The 22336-nt window shown below is 46.7% G+C and overlaps 1 protein-coding gene across 2 annotated transcripts in view; it reads left to right on the top strand.

Moving 5' to 3' along the window:
* The window catches only part of dlgap1a (discs, large (Drosophila) homolog-associated protein 1a), a 1321170-nt gene extending 1301421 nt beyond the window's left edge, over nucleotides 1-19749 (top strand). For both annotated transcript variants that reach the window (XM_072467915.1, XM_072467917.1), the window contains one exon: nucleotides 17183-19749. In XM_072467915.1, the coding sequence (XP_072324016.1) occupies nucleotides 17183-17398 (216 nt within the window). In that variant the 3' untranslated portion in view covers nucleotides 17399-19749. The remainder of the gene's footprint in view (nucleotides 1-17182) is intronic.
* The last annotated feature ends 2587 nt before the right edge of the window (nucleotides 19750-22336 follow it).

Raw genomic sequence — 22336 nt, 5'->3', positions numbered from 1 at the left:
TGGGCGCCACACTTCGGGAAAGATGTGAAGGCATTAGAACAATTGTAGAAAAGATTCGCGAGAATGGCCCCAGGAATGAATGGGCCTGGGTAGAGTGCTCTTTCAGAGGGTCAGTGCAGACACGATGGGCCATATGGCCTCTTTCTGCAACGTAGGGTCTCCATGGACTATATCTGAAAATGGCTACCTGGAGAAGGTTGGGGAGTAGCACTTGCTCCCATTGAGAACCGCCACCTCCCATTGCGAACCGGCGGGATGAATGGCCTGCTTCTGTGCTGAATCTGTGACTCAGAATAGGATGAAATTCAGATGAGTTCTACAATTAGCATGCAATCCGCTCAGCCAGATTACTACATTTGCGACAAAAATGTATTTTCTAGTGTTCTTCATCGAATGCTGGGGCCTAAGGAATGGCCACCAACTAAAGTTTTTTTTTCTAAATTACAAAAATGGAATTTATTTCCTCTGAGTCCACACTGCACATGATGGCCCTCTGACATCACCAGCCCTGTTTTGTTCCACCCCTCCACTCCTGAAACTTACTTTCAGGATGTTGCCGTGCGGAATATGGCAAAATATTGAGGACCAACGTTCTGTGCCCAAAGGATTTTTAAAATGTATCTGACCCAACATTGGCTTGTCATTCATCAGGTATTTCCAGTGCTGTTAAAACAAGTGTGAGGCTTGTTAGACTTGTAAATGTGTCAAACATCTGTTTCAGGCCGCTTGTTAAAAATTGTAGAGTGGAGGAGGCAGTGCAAAGTCCTTATGTGCAGTTTTATCACCTTGTGCTAGACTGCTGTTCTGCTCTCTTTTCAGGCCTACCTAATTCTACCATCAGTTAAGTTAATTTTGTTAATCAATTCATGCGATCTGCCTATTGATAACAAGGCCAGCATTATCCATCCCTAGCTATCCTTGAAATGATGTTGCTGAGCCACCTTCGTGAACTGTTGCAGTCCGTGGGCAGCACGGTGGTTAGCACAGTTGCTTCACAGCTCCAGGGTCCCAGGTTCGATTCCTGGCTTGGGTCACTGTCTGTGCGGAGTCTGCATGTTCTCCCCGTGACTGCGTGGGTTTCCTCCAGGTGCTCCAGTTTCCTCCCACAGCCCAAAGATGTGCGGGTTAGGTGGATTGGCCATGCTAAATTGCTCTTCGTGTCCAAAAAGGTTAAGTGGGATTACTGGGTTACGGGGATAGGGTGGAGGTGTGGTTGCTCTTTCCAAGGGCCGGTGCAGACCCGATGGGGCGGATGGCCTCCTTCTGCACTGTAAATTCTATGTCTATATCTATGTGGTGAAGGTTCTTCAAAAATGTTATTAAGTTGGGACTTCCAGGATTTTGACCCAGTAACAATGAAGGAACTGCAATATTTCTCCAGTCGGGATGGTATGTGACTTGGAGGAGAAGGTCAGGCCATGATTGAATCAGCCATATTCTTACTGAATGGTGGAGAGGGCTTGAGGAACCAAATGGCTTGCTCTTGTTTCTTCTTATGTTTGCTTGCTCATGATGCCATGAGACTTCATGGGATCCAGGTGCAATGTTGAGAATTTCAATGGCTAATTCCACTGTATGCCATTGTGTCGGCATCATCGCTGATGAGTCTGTACAGTTAATATGTCACGTTCCATGTAGAAGGCAGAGATTATTTTTATTTTTTTAAATATAAATTTAGAGGACCCAATTCATTTTTTTTTCCAATTAAGGGGTAATTCCACCTAGCCTGCACATCTTTGGGTTGTGGGGGCGAAACCCAAGCAAACACGGGGAGAATGTGCAAACTCCACATGGACAGTGATCCAGAGCCGGGATCTAACTTGGGACCTCGGCACCGTGAGGCATCAGAGCTAACCCACTGCGCCACCATGCTACCCAGATCCAGAGATTATAATGGAGGAGTGTGAGATGTGATATAATTTTGTAAGACTACTTCAAACTGTTATTGGCTTTACTTTGGGTCAGCTCTCCCAACTTCGGCACAACCTCCTAATGTTAATGGGAAGAACTGTGCAGAGTCATCCGGGTTGGGTCGGCTTTTGTCATTTTTAAAATGTATTTGTTCACAGGATGTGCGAATCGCTGGCTAGGCCGCAATTTATTGCCCAACTCTAATTACCCTTGAGAAGAGGTGTTGAGCTGTCTTCGTGAACTGCTGCAGTCAAGTGGTGTAGGTACACCCACAATGCTATTAGGAAGGGAGTTCCAAGATTTTGACCCAGTAACAATGAAGGAACGGTGATATAGTTCCAAGTCTGGGTGGTGTGTGGCTTGGGGGATCTTGTAAGTCATGGTGTTCCCATGCATTGGCTGCCCTGGTCCTTCTAAGTGGCAAAGATTGCGAGCTTGGAAGGTACTGTCAAAGGAGCCTTGGTGAGTTGCTGTAGTGCATCATGTTGATAGTACACACTGCTTCCACTGCATTGATGGTGGAGGGAGTGAATGTTTCAGCTGGTGGATGGAATGCCAGTGGAGAGTATTCTGTTGTGCCTTGTAGGTGGTGGACAAACTTTGGGGAGTCAGGAGGTGAGTTTGTCGCCGCATGGTTTCTAGCCTCTGACCTACACTTGTAGCGACAACATTTATATTGCTAGTTTTGTTTTGTTTCTGGTCAATGTTAGCCCCCAGGATGTTGATTCAGTGATGGTAATGCAGTCCTACATCATGGGAAGGTGGTTGGATTGTCTCTTGTTGGCAATGGTCAATGCCTGGCACTTGTGTGGCATGAATGCTTCTGTGGAGAGTTGTGCAACATTTTATTCCGCTCATGACACCATATAAAAACAAGTTGTTGTTAGATTGACACAACAGCGCAGTGGTTAGCACTGCTGCCTCATGGCGCAGAGGTCCCAGATTCGTTCCCGGCTCAGGATCACTGTCCGTGTGGAGTTTGCACATTCTCCCCGCGTTTGCGTGGATTTCGCCCCCACAACCCAAAGATATGCAGGGTAGGTGCACGAAGGTAGCTTCCACCCCCCAACTCACCATGCGACTCCAGCCCCCTCAACCCCCCAACCCCTCCCTCAAGTCCCCTCTCACACCACTGTAAACCGCACATGTGGCTAACGATGCTCACTCTCTGTTTCTCCTCAGGAAAAGCTCTCCCATAATCGTTGGAAGAGGGCCCAGACTGGCGGAGATGTGCCGGACTTAAGAATCCTCACCTCCTTAGAGGAGCGGGCACTGGAGGTGACTGAGGTGGCTGAGAACAGATCGGTCAGCCACCCAGAGGTTGGCGGATGCCGCAGAGGTGAGGAAACCCCCGGGCTCCACCCGGAGAACCTGTCAAATATGATTAGTGATTGCCTTACTGACTCACCCATCCCTCCCACTGATCACATGTCCATTCTCCTGCAGGTCCTCCAGCCGACGGCGACGGCCCATCCCAGGCGGCACCCTCACCTGAGTCCGAGGAGAACACCTCTGAGGAGAATTCTGAGGAATGCAACCATAGTCGTGGCACAGCTGTTATCCCCACCCTTCACCAGTGCAGATAAACACACCTTGGTGGGGAATGTTAGTAGACAGGCTTCTGGGGCAGATGCTGGTGAGCACCACACCATCAGGTGGAGGCAGGAACTCCCAGGCAAGACAGCAGTTGGAGGTCTGCTGGATCTCAGGACCTAGCTGGGTCAGCCTGATGCTGAGCCATGGTACAGAGTTACCCGGAGCTGATGGAGACGAATGCCTAACCTGGGCATTTAGAGCGAGATGTCACCTTCACTCCAGCAGATCCATAGCCGCTTGGAGGAGTCCCAGAGGCTAGGGGTGCAGGAGATGTCGCCGGCAATGAGTGGCACCGAGGCCAACACTGCCAGGGTGGCAACTGCAGTGGAGAGCCTGGTACATGACGTGAGCACCAAGACTGGCATGTGTCAAATGCATTGTGCAGTCGGTGACGGCCAAGGCTGAGGGTTTCAGCCAAATGTCCGACTCGCTGGTGGATGTGACCCAGTACCAGGCCGACCCTGATAAGGTTCTGCGGGATATGTCCCGCTCTCAGATGGGCATGGCTGAGGCACTGCAGAGCCGGGGCTCACACCACCTGCCCCTCCCTCCCACGGTGGACCCCAGGGTCCTAAGGGCATCAGTCAGGAGAAGGGGTGCAAGGTGCCAAGCCAGACCCTTCACATGGACTGGAGATGTTGGCCACCAGCTCCCCTGAGTTCCAAACCTCTGATGAGGCCGCATCTCGCAGTCAGCACACGGGACAGGGTGGCATGACTGTGCATATGCCACAGAGCAGTGAGCCGGGGACCTCCGGCTCCAGAGTCCCCAGGGGACTCCCGCCAAGGGCATCGAAGGCCATGGAAAGAGGTAAGCAGCTCGTTGCCTCCATCTCTGATGTGCATCCTGGGGAAACACCAAGACGTAGTGGTGGAGCTAGAAGGGCCAAGCAGGTTGAGGATCACTGAGGGCACCGGGGAGAGGGGGTAGGTAGGGGGTGGGGGATGCGGCACCATCGGGAGTGAGGTTTGTACAACACATTAAACATCTTTTCGTAAAACCATTATGGTGCCATTGTCACTTACTTCCGCAATGCACGCTGACCTCTGGACCCTTTGCCCACCTCTCCAGGCATCCCCACCCCCCATCCCCCTGTGACGGCCCAGCCCTGTGGAGGGTCCCCCACTCCCCACCGAGCACTGGGGTGGAAAGCCCAGCACCCCTCGGGCACTTTGCCTGTGAGCAAAGATGGTTACTTACCTCCTCGGATTCCCACTGATGCTCTTCTGACAGGTTCACGTTTTTCAAAAGGAGTACTAGTCGGTGGAGTTTGCATGTCCTCCCCGTGTGGAGTTTGCACATCCTCCCTGTGTTTGCGTGGGCTTCGCCCCCACAACCCTAAGATGTGCAGGGTAGGTGGATTGGCCACGCTAAATTGCCCCCCCCCTCGCCCCCCCCCCCTCCTTAATTGGAAGAAATTAAATGGGTACTCTAAATTTATTTTTAAAAAGGGGTACTAATCAGCACCAGCGTGAACACTTGCTGGGGAATCCGCTAAATGATGGGTGGCCGCCGTTGGATATGGGACCACGCTCGATAATTGGATAGAAATGAAGCTTAAGTGGTGATAATTGGTTTCTCGCCACAGTACGATGAGATCACGATTTCACCTATGAGGGCGGGCCAGTTGCATCGCAAACTGTTTGGCGCCTGCCGCGGATCTCTCCCGCTATTCACCGGCCTCCTTACGCTTGAGCAAGAACGCATCGAGGCCGAAGAATCGCGCCCAGAGTTTTCGATGACTTTATGTTCTCAAAGGATAGAATGTGGGAGGGCCAGCAGGAGTGCGTTGGAATAGTCAAGTCTGTCGGTAACAAAGCCACGGGTGGGACATAGGTAACCTAGATAGTTGGATTTTTACAACAATCTTTGAGCTTCACGTCATTATTATTACTGATACGAGATTTTTATTCCAGATTTATTTGTCTGCACAATCTATCATACTGCGAAAGCTCTCATTCCGCATCCTATTACAACAAAAATAGGAATTGTCCCTTATGCCATATTTCTACACTTTGCTGTGATTTCCCTTTTGACCCTCTACTTTTAACAAACGTTTGAAAAATTAATTTAGTGTACCCAATTCATTTTTCTCCAATTAAGGGGTAATTTAGCGTGTTCAATCCACCTACCTTGCACATCTTTGGGTTGTGGGGGCGAAACCCACGCAAACACGGGGAGAATGTGCAAACTCCACACGGACAGTGACCCAGAGCCGAGATCGAACCTGGGACCTCGGCGCTGTGAGACTGCAGGGCTAACCCACTGCGCCACCGTGCTGCCCTACTTTTAACAAACTTTAACCTCCCTCCTGACCCTCTTCCTTTTGTTTATTCCCTTCCACTATGCTCCCTCCTCCCCATTCAGTATCTACTTCTCTGTGAAGTGTTAATCTGAAGCAACTGTGAGTGAGGTATTGTTTCACAACCTCTGCAACATCAGAAGGACCCCATTCAGAAGTGTTGAAAACAGCAGTGTTCAAACCAGACTTTACCTGGCACAGGAATAACAGATTGAAGGACCTTCATTTCTTTAAAAGAATGCTAATGAATAGTTAGTGATTCACAGGCTTTTTAAAAACCTGCTATTTATAATTTTAGTTTTATGGCTGCCCTACATGTCAAGATCATTGTAGCCTTTCATTGTTAATATTTAAATTATTGTGTTGCCAATAAACGACGGACAAAGAATTTCCCTCTTACAAAGTCAGTTCAGATCAAGGTACTTAATTAAAATAAACTTTTAAAATAAACTTAGCCTTGTGTACAGAACTCCCAAATTATATATATATCTATGTGTGACAATTATAATCAATACATTTATGTAAACTCATGATTATCCTGCCATCCTTGTGATATTCTCTGATTCACAAACAAAAAATAATAATTTTACTATTCTTTATAATCATCTTTATTGTCACATGTAGGCTTACATTGCAACTGTGAATAGCCCCTAGTCGCCACATTCTGCCGCCTGTTCGGGTGCACAGCGGGAGAATTCAGATTGTCCAAATGACCTAACAGCACGTCTTTCGGGTCTAGTGGGAGGAAACCGGAGCAGCCGGAGGAAACCCACGCAGACACCAGGAGAACATACAGACTCCACACAGACGGTGTTCTCACTTCTTAACCTCTCTGTAACCCAATAATCCCTCCTAACCTTTTTTAATCACTAAGGGCAATTTGGCATGGCCAATCTACCTAACCTGCACATCTTTGGACTGTGGGAGGAAACCGGAGCACCCGGAGGAAACCCACACAGACACGGGAAGAAAGTGCAGACTCTGCACAGACAGTGACCCAGCGGGGCATCGAACCTGGGACCCTGGCGCTGTGAAGCCACAGTGTTATCCACTTGTGCTACCGTGCTGCCCCATGATGTTAGTGTAATTTTTATTGTTATTTGTGTTGTCTAAGGCATACAGACCAAGAAGGTCCCAGCCTCAGCCCTGAACTATACTGAGTTAGCAATGAAGCTGGTGAAGTGCAAAATTTCCCATTAAACCTCTAGACTTGACAGAAGAAAAATAAAACCCATTCTTCTAATTGCTACCCCAATGATCCTGGTTGAAAGTGCATAGGATATTGCGTAAGAATAAAATTGCGCTCAACTGCAATGTCCGCTTCCTCCCTGACATGGTTGAATGCTTCCCCAATATTAATAAATATTCACACTGTGATATTTAAATAAAATGAGGTAGTAGAAAGCTTTGTATGTATATGATATTGGCGAACTTGGGGGAAGAGAATAAAATGGGGTGGAAATAATTTGCTTTCAAATCAAAGGTTTTAAAATAGTTTCTTTCAATGTCAGATTTCTTCAGCCAAGACCAGAAAGGATTTGATACCAGTCAAACATGAAAAGCTGGTGAATAGTGGTATTAAACTGAGCTATTTAGATGAGCAGTAAAACTGAGCTATTTACATGTCACTGTGTTGCAATTTAGATGAACAGTACATTAGCATCTCAAAGCATATGAAATGTGCCCACTTGACTACATCTTGGGAAGGAAATGGCATGACTAAGTAATTTGCATATACTTTTAGATGTAAAGTATGTACCACAGTGGTCCATGTATTTGAAAAATTGAAATTTTCCTTTGTTGCTCTATATCCCACCTTAAAAGGATGCTGGCTGCCAATAGCAGGGAGAAAAAAAATCACATCTCTCTGTAAAGTAGCATATAAGTTTATTTTATGTTGATACTTGTTACCCTTCATGTTGCTAGATCCTGACGTGCACCTGTTCCACAGCTGAATTTGCAAAAGTGGATCAGTAGTAGGAGTACCGCAAAAAGCAAAACATTGCAGATGCTGGCAATCTGTCATAAAAACAGAAATTGCTGGAAACACTCAGCAGGTCAGGCAACATCTGTGAAGAAGCAAAGGTTCAAATTTTCACGCAGACAAAGAGGCTCTCCTCAATTAAAATAGAGCCAGAGTCCGAATCTGTCACACCTGCACCACCCTTCCTTCCTGAAACCAACCACCATTTTCACAGAAGGAGGATTGGGGGGGGTTCTCATTTGCACATTCCAGGCTAATGGAGACACTGGAATATGTTAAAGGTGTGAGGACGGCACAGTGGTTAGCACTGTTGCCTCACAGGGCTGAGGACCTGGGATCGATCCTGCCCCTGGGTCACTACCCGTGTGGTTTGCATATTCTCCCTGTGTTACAGAATCAAAGAATCATGGAATTTACAGAGCAGAAGGAGGCCATTCGGCCCATCGAGTCTGCACCAGCCCTTGGAAAGAGCACCCTACCTAAGCCCATACCTCCACCCTATCACCCTATCCCCATAACCCCATCTAGCCTTTTTTGCACACGAAGGGCAATTTAGCATAGCCAACCTGTTATAACCTGCCTACTTACCATTGGCTGGGAACTAATGACTATCCCACAATCCTGTGGGAGTATGAGCTTCCCCAATGAGGGGGGCGGAGAAACCACTAGTAAACTCCTAGTATGAATAAAGCTGGCCAGTTCAAGAACCAGCAGGAAGCAGTATGTAGCAAGGGACGTTACTGCTACTGTTATGTATGTATGTTATAGTAAATAAATGTTATTACTTTGTATCCTTAAAACTTGTGCTGGATTCTTCGTGGCCCTTACAAAAGTGGCGACGAAGGTAAAAGTGAATAGCTGTCTACACTGCTGAAGCCACCTCCCTGGATTTTTGTTGGATACAGGTTGGAAGTTGTTTTCTATTATACCATGCCTCTGTACGGACGTTTGGATGTTTTTGATGCTGCACTGGAAAGCTGGAACCAGTACACACAACGGATGCGTTACTATTTCCGGGCAAACAATATCACCGAAAACGAGCGGCAGGTGGTCATATTGCTCACTGCCTGCGGCCCGCATACGTTTGGGGTGATTAGGAGCCTTACGTACCCAGCTGCGCCGGACACCAAAACGTTTGATGAACTTGTGAATATAGTGGGGCAACATTTTAACCCAACCCCGTCCACGATAGTCCAGCGTTACCGGTTTAATACCACTGAGAGGACCCCTAGAGAATCCCTTGCCGATTTTTTATCCAGGCTACGCGGGATTGCGGAATACTGTGACTATGGTGAGACCTTGTCAGAAATGTTACGCGACCGTTTGGTTTGCGGTATTAACAATGCGGCCACCCAGAGAAAGTTGTTAGCGGAGCCAACATTGACTTTTCAACAGGCCATTCAAATAGTATTGTCCCGAGAGAGCGCAGAGCGAGGAGCACAGAAGCTACAGGGAATGGAAGTGCATGCCTTGGGGCGCAACCCCTTCCTTCCGAAAACGTCCCCCCGCACTCCTGCGGTACCTTGGGCGAGGCAACGTCCGGACCGACGCCAGTGGCCGTCGGACATTCCTCCCCGAAGGGAGCCTTCTCCAGAGCCAATGGATGAGGAGCCATGTCCGTGTCAGACTTGTAGGCGCCGACCCCGTCGCGGACGGCGGTCCTAGAGGCGCCGTCGTTCCGACCGAAACTGGGACCAGCCTAGGGGCCGTAACTGGGACCAGCCCAGAGGCCGTACCTTCCATGTGGATGAACCTGCGGCGACGACTCCTGAGGACGTGGAGACGGAGGACGACTGCCTGCAGCTGCATTGTGTGGCAGCTCCCCGTGTGGCCCCCATTAAGGTGACAGTACAGGTCAATGGCCACCCGCTTGAGATGGAGTTGGATACTGGTGCAGCGGTCTCCGTGATCGCCCAGAGGACATTCGACTGCATCAAGCAGGGTATACAGACCCTTACATTAACCGACTCACAGGCCAGGTTGGTCACCTACACGGGGGAACCACTGGACATTGCAGGAACTACAATGACCGCTGTTGTCTATGGATGCCAGGAGGGGCGTTTCCCACTTATCGTGGTGCGCGGCCATGGGCCCAGCCTGTTGGGTCGGGACTGGTTGCACCATTTGCGGTTGCAATGGCAGCACATCCTCCAAACAGTTTCTGAAGGGCTGACTGAGGTGCTAGGACGATACCCAGATGTATTCCAGCCTGGTTTGGGGAAAATAAAAGGGGCCGTAGCCAGTATCCAAGTTGAACCAGGAACCACGCCGGGCTATTTCCGGGCGCGCCCAGTGCCTTACGCCTTGCTCGAGAAGGTAGAAGGGGAGCTCACTCGTTTGGAGAGTTTGGGTATTATCAGGCCCGTCCGTTTTGCTGACTGGGCAGCACCAATTGTACCTGTAATGAAGCCAGATGCCACAGTTCGCTTGTGTGGCGACTATAAACTTACAGTGAATACGGTTTCCCGACTCGACCAATGTCCAATGCCTCGCATAGAGGATCTCTACGCGAAACTTGCAGGTGGACTCTCGTTCACAAAATTAGATATGAGTCACGCCTACCTGCAGTTGGAGCTGGACCCTGCCTCCCGACCATATGTAACGATTAATACACACCGGGGCCTGTATGAATGTACACGGTTGCCCTTTGGAGTATCCTCTGCCTGCGCAATTTTTCAACGTTTTATGGAGGGCATTTTGAGAGGTTTACCACGTGTGGCTGTCTACCTAGATGACGTTTTGATTACAGGGACATCGGAGCAGGAACATTTGGAAAATCTGGAGGCTGTCCTTAGACGCCTTTCGGAGGCTGGAGTCCGTTTACGTGACACAAAGTGCGTATTTCAGGCAAAGGAAGTAGTCTACCTAGGTTATCGGGTGGACCGCGAAGGTCTGCACCCCGTCACAGAGAAGGTGCATGCAATTCAACATGCCCCCGCCCCGACTGACACTTCGCATCTTTGTTCTTTTCTCGGTCTCGTAAACTATTACGGGAAGTTCCTCCCCAATCTGGCAACTACGCTGGCCCCTTTGCACCTTCTGCTAAAGAAAAATCACACCTGGGTTTGGGGTCAGCCGCAAGAAACCGCTTTCCGGCGGGTAAAGCAACAATTGTCATCGTCTGGGTTACTAACCCACTATGATCCTGGAAAGCCTTTGCTCGTCACATGTGATGCATCCCCGTATAGTATTGGGGCCGTCCTGTCCCACAAGATGGAGAACGGGGCCGAACGACCGAAAGCTTTCGCCTCCCGCACATTGACTGCAGCGGAGAAAAAGGTACGCGCAGATCGAGAAGGAGGGCCTGGCAGTGGTTTTTGCGGTGAAACGCTTCCACCAGTACGTGTACAGCCGCCATTTCACTATCGTGACTGATCACAAGCCCCTGCTGGGACTTTTCAGAGAGGATAAGCCAATACCGCCCATTGCTTCTGCACGGATCCAGCGCTGGGCATTGTTGCTTGCTGCATGTATTCTCTGGAGCACAAACCAGGTACGCAGATAGCAAATGCCGACGCACTGAGCCGATTGCCTTTATCGACCGGCCCCATGTCGACCCCCACGACCGGTGAGGTGGTTGCAACCCTAAATTTTATGGACACCTTGCCTGTCACGGCATCACAGATCCATGAGTGGACCCAGACGGAGCCAGTCCTGTCAAAGGTTCGGCACATAGTCCTGTATGGTGGGCAGCATAGACAGCTCCCAGGCGAGTTGCGGGCATTTTCCTCCAAGCTGTCAGAATTCAGCGTGGAAGACGGCATCCTCTTGTGGGGGACGCGTGTGATTGTCCTGGAAAAAGGCCAGGGGCTGATACTATCAGACTTGCACAATGGGCATCCAGGCGTGACCAAAATGAAAATGTTGGCCCGGAGTTATGTCTGGTGGCCAGGCCTCGACACCGACATTGAGAAGGTGGCCCAAAACTGCTCCATTTGCCAGGACCATCAGAAGCTTCCGCGGCCGCGCCCCTACATCACTGGGAATGGCCAGGGCGGCCTTGGGCACGCTTGCATGCAGATTTCGCAGGCCCTTTTCAAGGATCCATGTTCCTTCTACTAATTGACGCCCAGTCCAAATGGCTAGAGGTGCATAAGATGCAGGGGACAACGTCCTGCGCAACAATTGAAAAGATGCGTTTATCGTTGAGTACGCATGGCCTCCCCGAGGTGCTGGTCACGGATAACGGCACTCCATTCACGAGTGAGGAGTTTGCGAGGTTCACGAAGATGAACGGCATCCGCCATATCCGCACTGCCTCTTACCACCCGGCTTCAAATGGGTTGGCAGAGCGCGCAGTGCAGACATTCAAAAGAGGCCTAAAGAAGCAGTCTTCCGGATCAATGGACACGAGACTGGCTCGCTTTTTGTTTACGTACAGGACCACCCCCCCATGCAGTGACTGGGGTAGCTCCCGCAGAACTCCTAATGGGCCGGAGACTTCGCACCCGCCTGAGTATGGTTTTCCCGGACATTGGCGCAAAAGTACGCCGCACACAAGAACGGCAGGGACAGGGATTTTCGCGGCATCGGCCGATTCGGCAGTTTGCGCCCGGTGACCCAGTGTTCGTTCGGAATTTTGCTGGTGGTGCCCAATGGGTTCCTGGTGTAATCTTTCGCCAAACGAGCCCTATATCTTACCAAGTGCAAGCCCAGGGTCGTCTCCAGCGAAAACATGTAGACCACGTTCGCTCCAGAAGACCATCCCCTCAAAAGATTCCCCGCCCCCGGAGCTCATTTCAACAGCCGCAGAGACCAGAGACAAGGGAAGGTAGTCCTCACAATCTTCCACTGGTGCCTCACTCAAAGCCTGCGCAGGTCGTTACGGGACCGAATGGAGATAGAGACGCTGACATGACGGAGGCAGCAGACTCTGACTCCGAGATGGAGACACAGGATACATCAGAGGGGGAATCCTCAGGTCCACGGGCCGTGGATGTACAACCGTTGCGCCGTTCATCACGGAAGTGCCAGTCTCCGTCTTTTTACACGCCGCCTGATCCAGCGCCGCGTGCAAATGGTGTCCGGCCTGCGGCCAAACGAGTCCGACGCCCTCCTTCGCCAGGGTCTTCGGTGGATTCCTTGGACTTTGGGGGGGGGAGGGATGTTATAACCTGCCTACTTACCATTGGCTGGGGACTAATGACTATCCCACAATCCTGTGGGAGTATGAGCTTCCCCAATGAGGGGGGGCGGAGAAACCACTAGTAAACTCCTAGTATAAATAAAGCTGGCCAGTTCAGGAACCAGCAGGAAGGAGTATGTAGTAAGGGAAGTTACTGCTACTGTTATGTATATATGTTATAGTAAATAAATGTTATTACTTTGTATCCTTAAAACTCGTGCTGGATTCTTCGTGGCCCTTACAAAACAACCCACCTAACCTGTCTGCGTGTGTCTCACCCCCACAACCCAAAGATATGCAGGGTAGGTGAATTGGCCATACTAAATGGCCCCTTAATTCAAAAGAAAAAGAATTGAGAATTCTAAAAAAATTTGAAAGTGCAACTGCCTGCAGCTGATTTGGTAGTGGGATGTCCAAAACATGATTTGTGCACTTTACACCTGGTAAGGGGTCTAAGCTTACCAGAGTTCTTCGGAGAGATAGTGTACCTTTTTTGGAGAAGTAAATTGTTATTTTAGATATGGTGCCGGGACACCATTGGGACACTCTTTGGGATTGCTAAACGTAGATGTGAACATACATAAAAAGTACATAAACTCATTGGAACGTGGAGCTGTCAACGGAGTTGCCAAAGGAAGTTGTCAAGTTGTAAAGGCATTTAAATCTCCTGCTATTTAAGTATTTTTTTTAAACAGTCGGCAGTGTTTAAAAATATATGTGCTTGCTGTTTCACTGTTAACATAAGCTTGAGGGTAAACAATAAAGGATTAGTGCTGCATGACTGATTTCACAACCTGTCATTATTATAGTGGGTACCTATTGGTTTATGTTTTTATTGGAAGCACACTGTTTCTAAAGTCTTTGAAGTAGCACTTTAATCCCTTTTAAAAACAAGCATTTGTATTCAAAGGGAGTTAGATAAAGTGAATGGATTTTGATCAATGAGGCTGTTCTTTTTTGAAATAGTGAAATCATCAACAGACAGTTATGAATTATATTTAATAAAAACATAGATCCTGTTGGGTACTGGATGAGTTGGCATGGAGAGTGTAAGAGAAAAGGGTGGAGGGTAGGCGGCATGAGTTGGCAAGAGTGGACACTTAGTTGGCAAAGGAGCTATAAAGAGCAATGAGAGTGGGTGAAGGGGCAAAGCTGGAGAGTATGAAAGATCTTGAGGGTTGGTGAAGGGGTAAAGGTCGGCAGGAAGGTGTCAGGGTCATAGGTGTGGGTGGAGGGGCATAGGTTGGCGCTGGAGGGTATAACAGGCCATGGACATGGATGGGGGCATGACGTGTCATGTATAGATGGGGCATGAGAAGTGTGTGTGGGGGTTGAGGGCTGGAGGGCTGTCTTATGTTCCTTTTATCTTAGCTTTGACAGAGTGCAGGAGTACAGAGGCCAACCTTTCGTCAAACCTACTTCTGTATGCAGCAGCCTCCGAACTGTTTCGGGGGTGGGAGCCATGACTCCCATTTTCACCCAACCCTCAAAACGAAAATCCAGGAGTCTTAAAAGAAATGTGGAGACTTCCGGTGGCGGCCTTGGAGCGAGTGGTCGCATATTTGGTAGCTCCTGCTTGAGGTAGAATTGTTTGGTCCTTGTTACCCGTTCACAAGGATGTTTGCTGGTACAAAGTACAGGAACCGGGAGCTAAGGATTTTCCTTCGGGCATGTATGCCGTAACCATATTAAACAAGGAGTGCAACTGTAATGAGGCAACAGTCAGACCAGCAGCTTTCACGAAGCACGATCGAAGGAAAGATGACAGAGAGCTCTGTGGCATCATTGTCCGCTCAGTGGTCCACGGAACAGTTGGTAAGAGTTTTTGATGGCCAAGTTCAGGCAGCAAAGGCAGAAGGCCTCTAAGGACCTGGCTAAGGTGGCTGATCGATTCGGGCAGCCATTGAGAGAGTAGAGCAGAGGTTGGAGGCACATAGTGTGTTGCTCCAAAAAGTGGAAGAGTTGGTGACGGACCATGAGGACCGGCTGGTCTCATTGAAGGCAAAGATTACGCTGGTGGCGGAGGACCAAAGGAGGCTGAGGGAGAAAGTGGACGACTTGGAGAATCAGTCGAGGAGACAGAATCTCCAGATTGGGGGATTGCCCGAAGGCATTGAGGAAACACAGGCCACGATGTATGTAACTAATAATAATTTATTGTCACAAGTAGGCTTGCATTAACACTGCACTGAAGTTCCTGTGAAAAGCCCCTCACCAGCATCTGTCCGGGTACACTGAGGGAGATTCAGAATGCCCAAATTACCTAACAGCACGTCTTTCAGGACTTGTAGGAGGAAACCGGAGCACCCAGAGGAAACCCAATGACTAACGAATGGAATGTAACAGGGCCCAAAACCTATGGACGGAATTTTCCCATCAGCCCGCCACGTGTTTCTCAGCAGCAGAGGTGACCCACTGGCGGGATCTACTGGGCCCGCCGTTGCCAATGAGATTTCCCGTTCATAGCATCCCCTCATCGCCAGGAAACTCGTGCGGCGGCGTGGGACCGGAATTTCCCGCTGGCGTGAACAGCCGGTAAATCGTGCCCAATGGATTCTCTCTTCCCAACTTTTACTTGGGGGAAATTAGGGTGGCACATTGGTTGACACTGCTGCCTCACGCCGCTGAGGACCCGGGTTTGATCCCGGCCGGCCCCCGGTCACTGTCCGTGTGGAGTTTGCACATTCTCCCCGTGTCTGCGTGGGTCTCACCCCCAAAACCCAAAGATGTGCAAGGTAAGTGGATTGGTCATGCTAAATTGCCCCTTGCTTGAGGAAAATTTCTGTTCATCCAGTACTGAATGTCAGATAAGCTTGAGAAAGGGGGTGAGAAAGGTGATGGTGAGATAAAGATGAGTGTCATCAGTATACATGGGGAAACTAATGCTGAGTTTTATGTGGGGGGGTTGGCAGAGGAACCATAACCCTTTGTTTGTCACTCCACAGGTTCTGCCTGTTGTGCTGAATGTTTGCTGAATCTTCTGTTTTTTATTTGTAGGAGTACAGTGCTACCGTTGGCGTCATCATTTCCTTGGGCTGGGGTTGGGAAGAATTGGTTAGTTTTCCTATACTTGATTGTGATCTGGTAACTGATGTTGGAATAAATTTGGCTGTAACAGAAGAAGATGTCAAAATTTGATTGAGCCGAGATATCCCACCCCTCTCTCCCCACCCCTGGAATGATCACAAAGCCTGTCAATAGTCGCAGTGTAGGTTGACACTTGGCGAACAGCCATTTGGGAAAGTACCATTCGGTTGGTAGTATTGCACCATGGAACCAGTCCAATTTAGAAGAAGAGAGAAAATTGGACTTGCAGAAAGAATCCTACTATTATAGAGATGCAACTTTGAAGCAATAGTTCTGGATAGGAAAAGAACAAACTTCTATTTACACAGCAGTTCATTTCAGAACCTCAGGGCATTCCACAATGCGTTACAGCCTGTTAGCCACTTTTGAAATGTAGTCACTTGTAATGTACTGGCAGTCAACTTTTGCACAGCAAGATCTCACAAGAATAAAAGAGATACATGAATGGATACCCTCTTTTAATGATGTTGGTTGAAAGATAAATGTTGGTCAGAGTTCTGGGAGAACTTCTTTGCTCTTCGACTAGTGCTATGGGCTTATTTACATCCATCTGAGAGGCCAAACAGGGCCTCTGCTTAATGTGTCATCTGATAGATGGCCACCCTTGACAAATAGTATGCCCTCCTTCAAAGCCACACTGAAGTGTCAACATGGATTATGTTCTCAAATCTCTGGAATCCTCAATAACCTGTCTCAGAGTGCTACCCCTGAGCGAAGGTTGAGTTTGAACACATAGTTAAGAAACGTGACAAATATCCTGATCAGGTAATGCTCAAGTTTGTTTGCTTAACTGTAAAATACTATTTCTGACTTAACTATTGCTTCCCGAGAATCTGAAGTTGAGTACAAGGCTGCAGAACTACAAGAACATTCTGTTCTTTATTCTTCCTCCCTTTCTTATGATATCATATTGATATGGTGTAACTGGGCACCAGTGAGAAAGATAATTGTTGTGTGAATTGGTTATGTGGCGATGACGATTCTTGCTTTATAAGACTTGAGTAATTTTTGATAATGACTTGATACGTTTTCTTAAAAAAAGGGACAGCAACAATGTTGCCAGGTGCTGTATACACCTAATGATTGGGTGAAATAGCACAGTTGTGATTTGTCACACCTAGCTGAAGAAGAGAACCGTTTCTAAGTCACTCACATACTACTGTATTTCTTACTGCAGGAGAAAAGAGTTCCCCCTCCCGTGCCAAAGAAGCCACCAAAGGGTCAAGTTCCCCTCAAACGTGAAAAATCGCTGGAAGCCACAGAGAAACAAAGGCAGGAGGCACGGAAACGCCTGATGGCTGCCAAACGAGCTGCATCTGTGCGACAGAACTCTGCCACAGAGAGTGCGGACAGCATTGAGATCTATATCCCAGAGGCCCAGACCAGACTATAAGCCACACTGGATCGTAACTGATAACTTTACAATCACAGAACGGGTTGTTTGTTACAGGTTCGTTAGAGTTACAACCAAGTGTTGTATCCCTTTAAGTCCCATTGGAGCATTAAAAATCAGGACAGTTATGAGCAGGTGTGGTATTCTTAATAAACCCAGGAAAAGGATTGTAAACTGCTCTAACATATACCACCAATAATGTAGCTACATAACATACTTGCTAACTGCCATGTCATTTGCATGGCTTCACATTAATTGTTGTTGCTGTTGCATTTTTGTAATTTCTGTATTCTGGCTCCATTGAATCATTCATATATATATATATAGTTACGTTTCAACTACTGACAGTTTAAGTACAATTTTTAAAAAAACATTAACATTTATGTGTGCACAGCAATAGAAAACATTTTAATACTGCTGAGAGGTATTTTGGGAAATTGATGTCTTCCTAAGTATAGATGTTAGAATTTAGGACCAAGATTAATTATTTCAGAATAGATGAGTGCATAACTCTAACACCTCACACTTTTGTAACTGGATTTTGACAGCAGTGAACCGTAAATGGCTTCACATTAACAGCACTATGAACAATGAGCAAGGAACAATGTCTTTGTCTTGTTCTTTGAAGTGCTTCCGAAGCTACATGCATTCACAAGCACAGGGGTTAACAGCAATGAATTAAATGAAAACTAAAATCTTGAGTGGCAGATGTTAAAGATGTCCCATGGATTGTCCATCTGCTCAAGCAGTTGTTACAAAAGGTCAGTAATGGCTGGGGAAGAGAATCTTTTTATAACGAGCAAAATGGGATAGTTGCAGGCAACTCTTTAGATAAATTGAGTAAAGCCATGAGTTAAATGGGCTTCCTAATCTTTGTGTTCCCTACTTCCATGTAAATTCAAGAATCGCACTGGAGTGTTCCTTACTGCATATTTTAACTGACAGTAGTATGGTAAGAGCATATGGAAATAGGAAAATCTATAAGATAAACATGTCACTGCAAATGAGCCATTTGGGTGATGCAGTGAATATACAGTGTATACTTTTGAAAGGTATTTATTTACAGAGGAGAGGATCTGCTTCTGAAATTCACCGGGTAAGGGCTAGCGATTCTTTGCCGTATCTTGAGAACAAACTGATCTGACCCTATCAGGTGTCTGACATTTTTTAAACTGCGTCTTTTATCAATTTCCCTTTGATCTACAATGCCAATACTTCATTGTTACGATTTGTACATGCTTTTGATTGAAATGTGTCCAATGATGTAGCTACTAGAGTAAAATTACCAGTTATAAGTAATGTACTTTTGTCAATGTGCTACGCTCTTTCATTTTCTATTATTACACTTTAAAGAACTTGGAGATCTGGGTTGGTAATGCATTTACCTAAATGCATTAATCTGTGCCTATTACATATATAAATACATATACATATGTGATATGAAAATAATTTCCTTTTATAAAAAAAAAGCAAATATGTGGTTTTGTCAATACAGAAATGTTTCCCCTTCGTCCCTCTGTGCTCCCCAACCCCTGAAAACACATGCTTTGCTCAGAGTTATTGGGTAAGAGAACCTATGTTAAATGTACCTTGCACTGCATCACTATTCAATGACCTTCAAACAATAATATGAAATTTCAAAAAATATAATGTTCATATGTGGTGAACCTTTACTGTGAATTCGGAGGGCAACAAACCTGAATAATTTGTTGGAAAATGGTACTTTCTGTATCTCTGTTCCATTGGTGGCATTTCCTTGTTCTCTGCACTCGTGGCCTAAATAATTGGCTTTAGCCTCTCTCATAACTCTGTACCCACCTGGGCTTAATAGAGCAATATGTGGATGTCACCCTGCACTCCTTTTTAATACAAATATGAATCTGTTGAACTGTTCCACCAGAATACATTGACTGCTTGTGAAAGTCCGTAACTGAGATTAATGGTACTTCCTACAGCGTATGGAAAGAAAAGTAAATTTATTTGTGCGACCATGATTAAAAGCTTGCGGAAACTGGGTCCAATAAAACTCCCAAACTAAGTATCCCGTCACTAACCAGATTTCAAGATGAATGTTATATTTAAAAGTTGTGAATTTTTTTACCTCATTTATATTTATTGTTTAAATGGTATCCTTAACTTATGATTAAAGAGATTTCTCTGAAATTCACATTAATTGTAGTACGGGATACTGAATAGAAAGCAAATTTTAGAGAAACCTGAAAGGGATTCCCACTCTAATTTCAGAATAGTTTGTGCATTGGTAGAGTTTAATTATTCAAATTTTCTGTAAATAATTGGATGTTTCCCATGATGTAAAAAAAATTACTTAATTAAAATGATGTACACTTACATTTTCGAGTTATGTTGTCTGAAATCCTTTTTCATTCTGATCTTCTGTCTTGTTCTGAGGACATAGACCCCTAATGGAGTGCTGCAACAGACACTGGCAACAATTCAGATCCTCCCTTCAGTGACCATTCTGCATGCACATCCTTAGATAATGATTATCAGCAAGCTATTTCACCAGAAATGACAAGGCAACCGAGCCCCCTCATGGCACCCAAGCAGCTATTTTCCAGCAGGCATCAGTGGGAAAACTCTAAGGAATACTGATTTTCTACTTCCCTTACTAAAAGGATCAAAGGCAGCACTGCTGACCCTGACCCATACGAGTCTTGTGCTTGATCTCTGGGTGTTTTGGTATGGAGTATAATGTAGGGAAGTGTGAATTCATTCACCTTGGTCATAATAATAGAAAAGCAGGATATTTTTTAAAAAGGTGTGAAACTAGGGCAGCACGGTGGCGAGGTCCCAGGTTCGATCCCGGCTCTGGGTCACTGTCCGTGTGGAGTTTGCACATTCTCCCCGTGTTTGCGTGGGTTTCACCCCCACAACCCAAAGATGTGCAGGTTAGATGGATTGGCCACGCTAAATTGCCCCTTAATTGGAAAAAATGAATTGGGTGCACTAAATTTTTTTAAAAGTGTGTAACTTGTAAGTGTTGCTGTTCAAATAGGCTTGGGTGTGTTCAAGCAAGGAGCACAGCAAAGCATGCAGGCACAGTAAGCAATCAGGTCGGCAAATGGCAATTTGGCCTTCATCGCTAGGAGTTTGGAGTTCAAGAATAAAGAAGTCTTACAGCAATTGTACAGAGTTTCCGTGAGACCACATCTGGAGTACTGTGTGCCGTTTTGGTCTCCAAATCTAAGAAATGCCATACAGTCCTTGCATTGGAGATGGTACATTGAACATCCATTAAATTAGTCCCTGGAGTTGGCTTTTGCTGACAGGCTGAGTAAACTGGGTTTATATTCTCTGCCTTATATTCTACGAGGCAGTCTCATTGAAACCTACAAAATTCTGATGGGGCTTAATAGAGTAGGCACTGAGAGATTATTTCCGCTGGTCAGGGAATTTAAAACACAGGGACACCGTCTCAGTATAAGATGCCAATCGTTTAGGACTGAGATGAGGATAAACCCCTTCACTTAAAGGGTTATGAATCTTTGGAATTCTGTACCTTGGAGAGTTCTGGATTCTCCATCGCTAAATAGATTTAAGGCTGGCATAGACAGATTTCTGGTGTCTCAGGGAATTAAGGGATACAGGGAGTGGGCAGGAAAATGGAGTTGAAGCCACAGATCGGCCATGATCGTACAAAATGGTGGAACAGGAACAACATCTACTCCTATTTCTCATGTAGTACAACATCAAGAAGTACATTCACCCAGTAAAGTATGAAGAGGAAGGGTGCTGATATGTAATTCATCCACACAATCCCCTCCTGTCTGAGGGGTGATTCCTCCCTTTGAATGGTTTCATTAGTGGCAGACACCTTTGGCATTTAATTCAATATGGTAGTCTGTATCAGCATGTTACCAAGTAAGGAGGGGGGCATTGAGGTTGAGGCTGGTCTTCTTGATGCACATTTAAGCAGCAAGGATTTCTGGCTATTTCCATTTCCTATCACAGGGACATTCTGGAAATTTTTGATTGGATTTGATTTGATTTATTATTGTCACATGTATTAGTATACAGTGAAAAATATTGTTTCTTGCATGCTGTACAAACAATGCCATCCGTACATAGGGAAGGAAGGCGAGACGGCAGAATATAATGTTATAGCAAGGTGTGGAGAAAAGATCAACTTAATACGAGGTAGGTCCATTCAAAAGTCTGATGGCAGTAGGGAAGAAGCTGTTCTTGAGTCGGTTGGTACGTGACCTCAAACTTTGGTATCTTTTTCCTGACGGAAGAAGGTGGAAGAGAGTATGTCCGGGGTGCGTGGGGTCCTTAATTATGCTGGCTGCCTTTCTGAGGCAGCGGGAATTATAGATAGAGTCAATGGATGGGAGGCTGGTTTGCGTGATGGACTGGGCTACATTCACAACCTTTTGTAGTTTCCTGCGGTCTTGGGCAGAGCCGGCTCCATACCAAGCTGTGATACAACCAGAAAGAATGCTTTCTGTGGTGCATCTATAGAAGTTGGTGAGGGTCGTAGCTGACATGCCAAATTTCCTTAGTCTTCTGAGAAAGTAGAGTCGTTGGTGGGCTTTCTTAACTATAGTGTTGGCATGGGGGGACCAGGACAGGCTGTTGGTGATCTGTACACCTAAAAACTTGAAACTCTCGACCCTTTCTACTTCGTTCCCATTGATGTAGAGAGGGGCATGTTCTCCACTACGCTTCCTGAAGTCGATGACGATCTCCTTCGTTTTGTTGACATTGAGGGAGAGATTATTGTCGTTGCACCAGTTCACAAGATTCTCTATCTCATTCCTGTACTCTGTCTCGTCATTTTCATTGAGATCAGCACGGAGGAGGAATTTACAGTGAAACTCAGGATCTATGTATGTGTTGAATTTCAAAATTTACACTGATGTCAAAAATACAGCCCTCTTCCTGTGAGCACTATTGTTCACAGTCCAAAAAATGTTG

This window comes from Scyliorhinus torazame, chromosome 11, assembly GCF_047496885.1.
Source record: "Scyliorhinus torazame isolate Kashiwa2021f chromosome 11, sScyTor2.1, whole genome shotgun sequence".
In the NCBI taxonomy this organism is placed as follows: domain Eukaryota; kingdom Metazoa; phylum Chordata; class Chondrichthyes; order Carcharhiniformes; family Scyliorhinidae; genus Scyliorhinus; species Scyliorhinus torazame.
The sequence above is the reverse complement of the archived record's forward strand: the minus strand, read 5'-3'. Positions and strand labels throughout refer to the sequence as shown.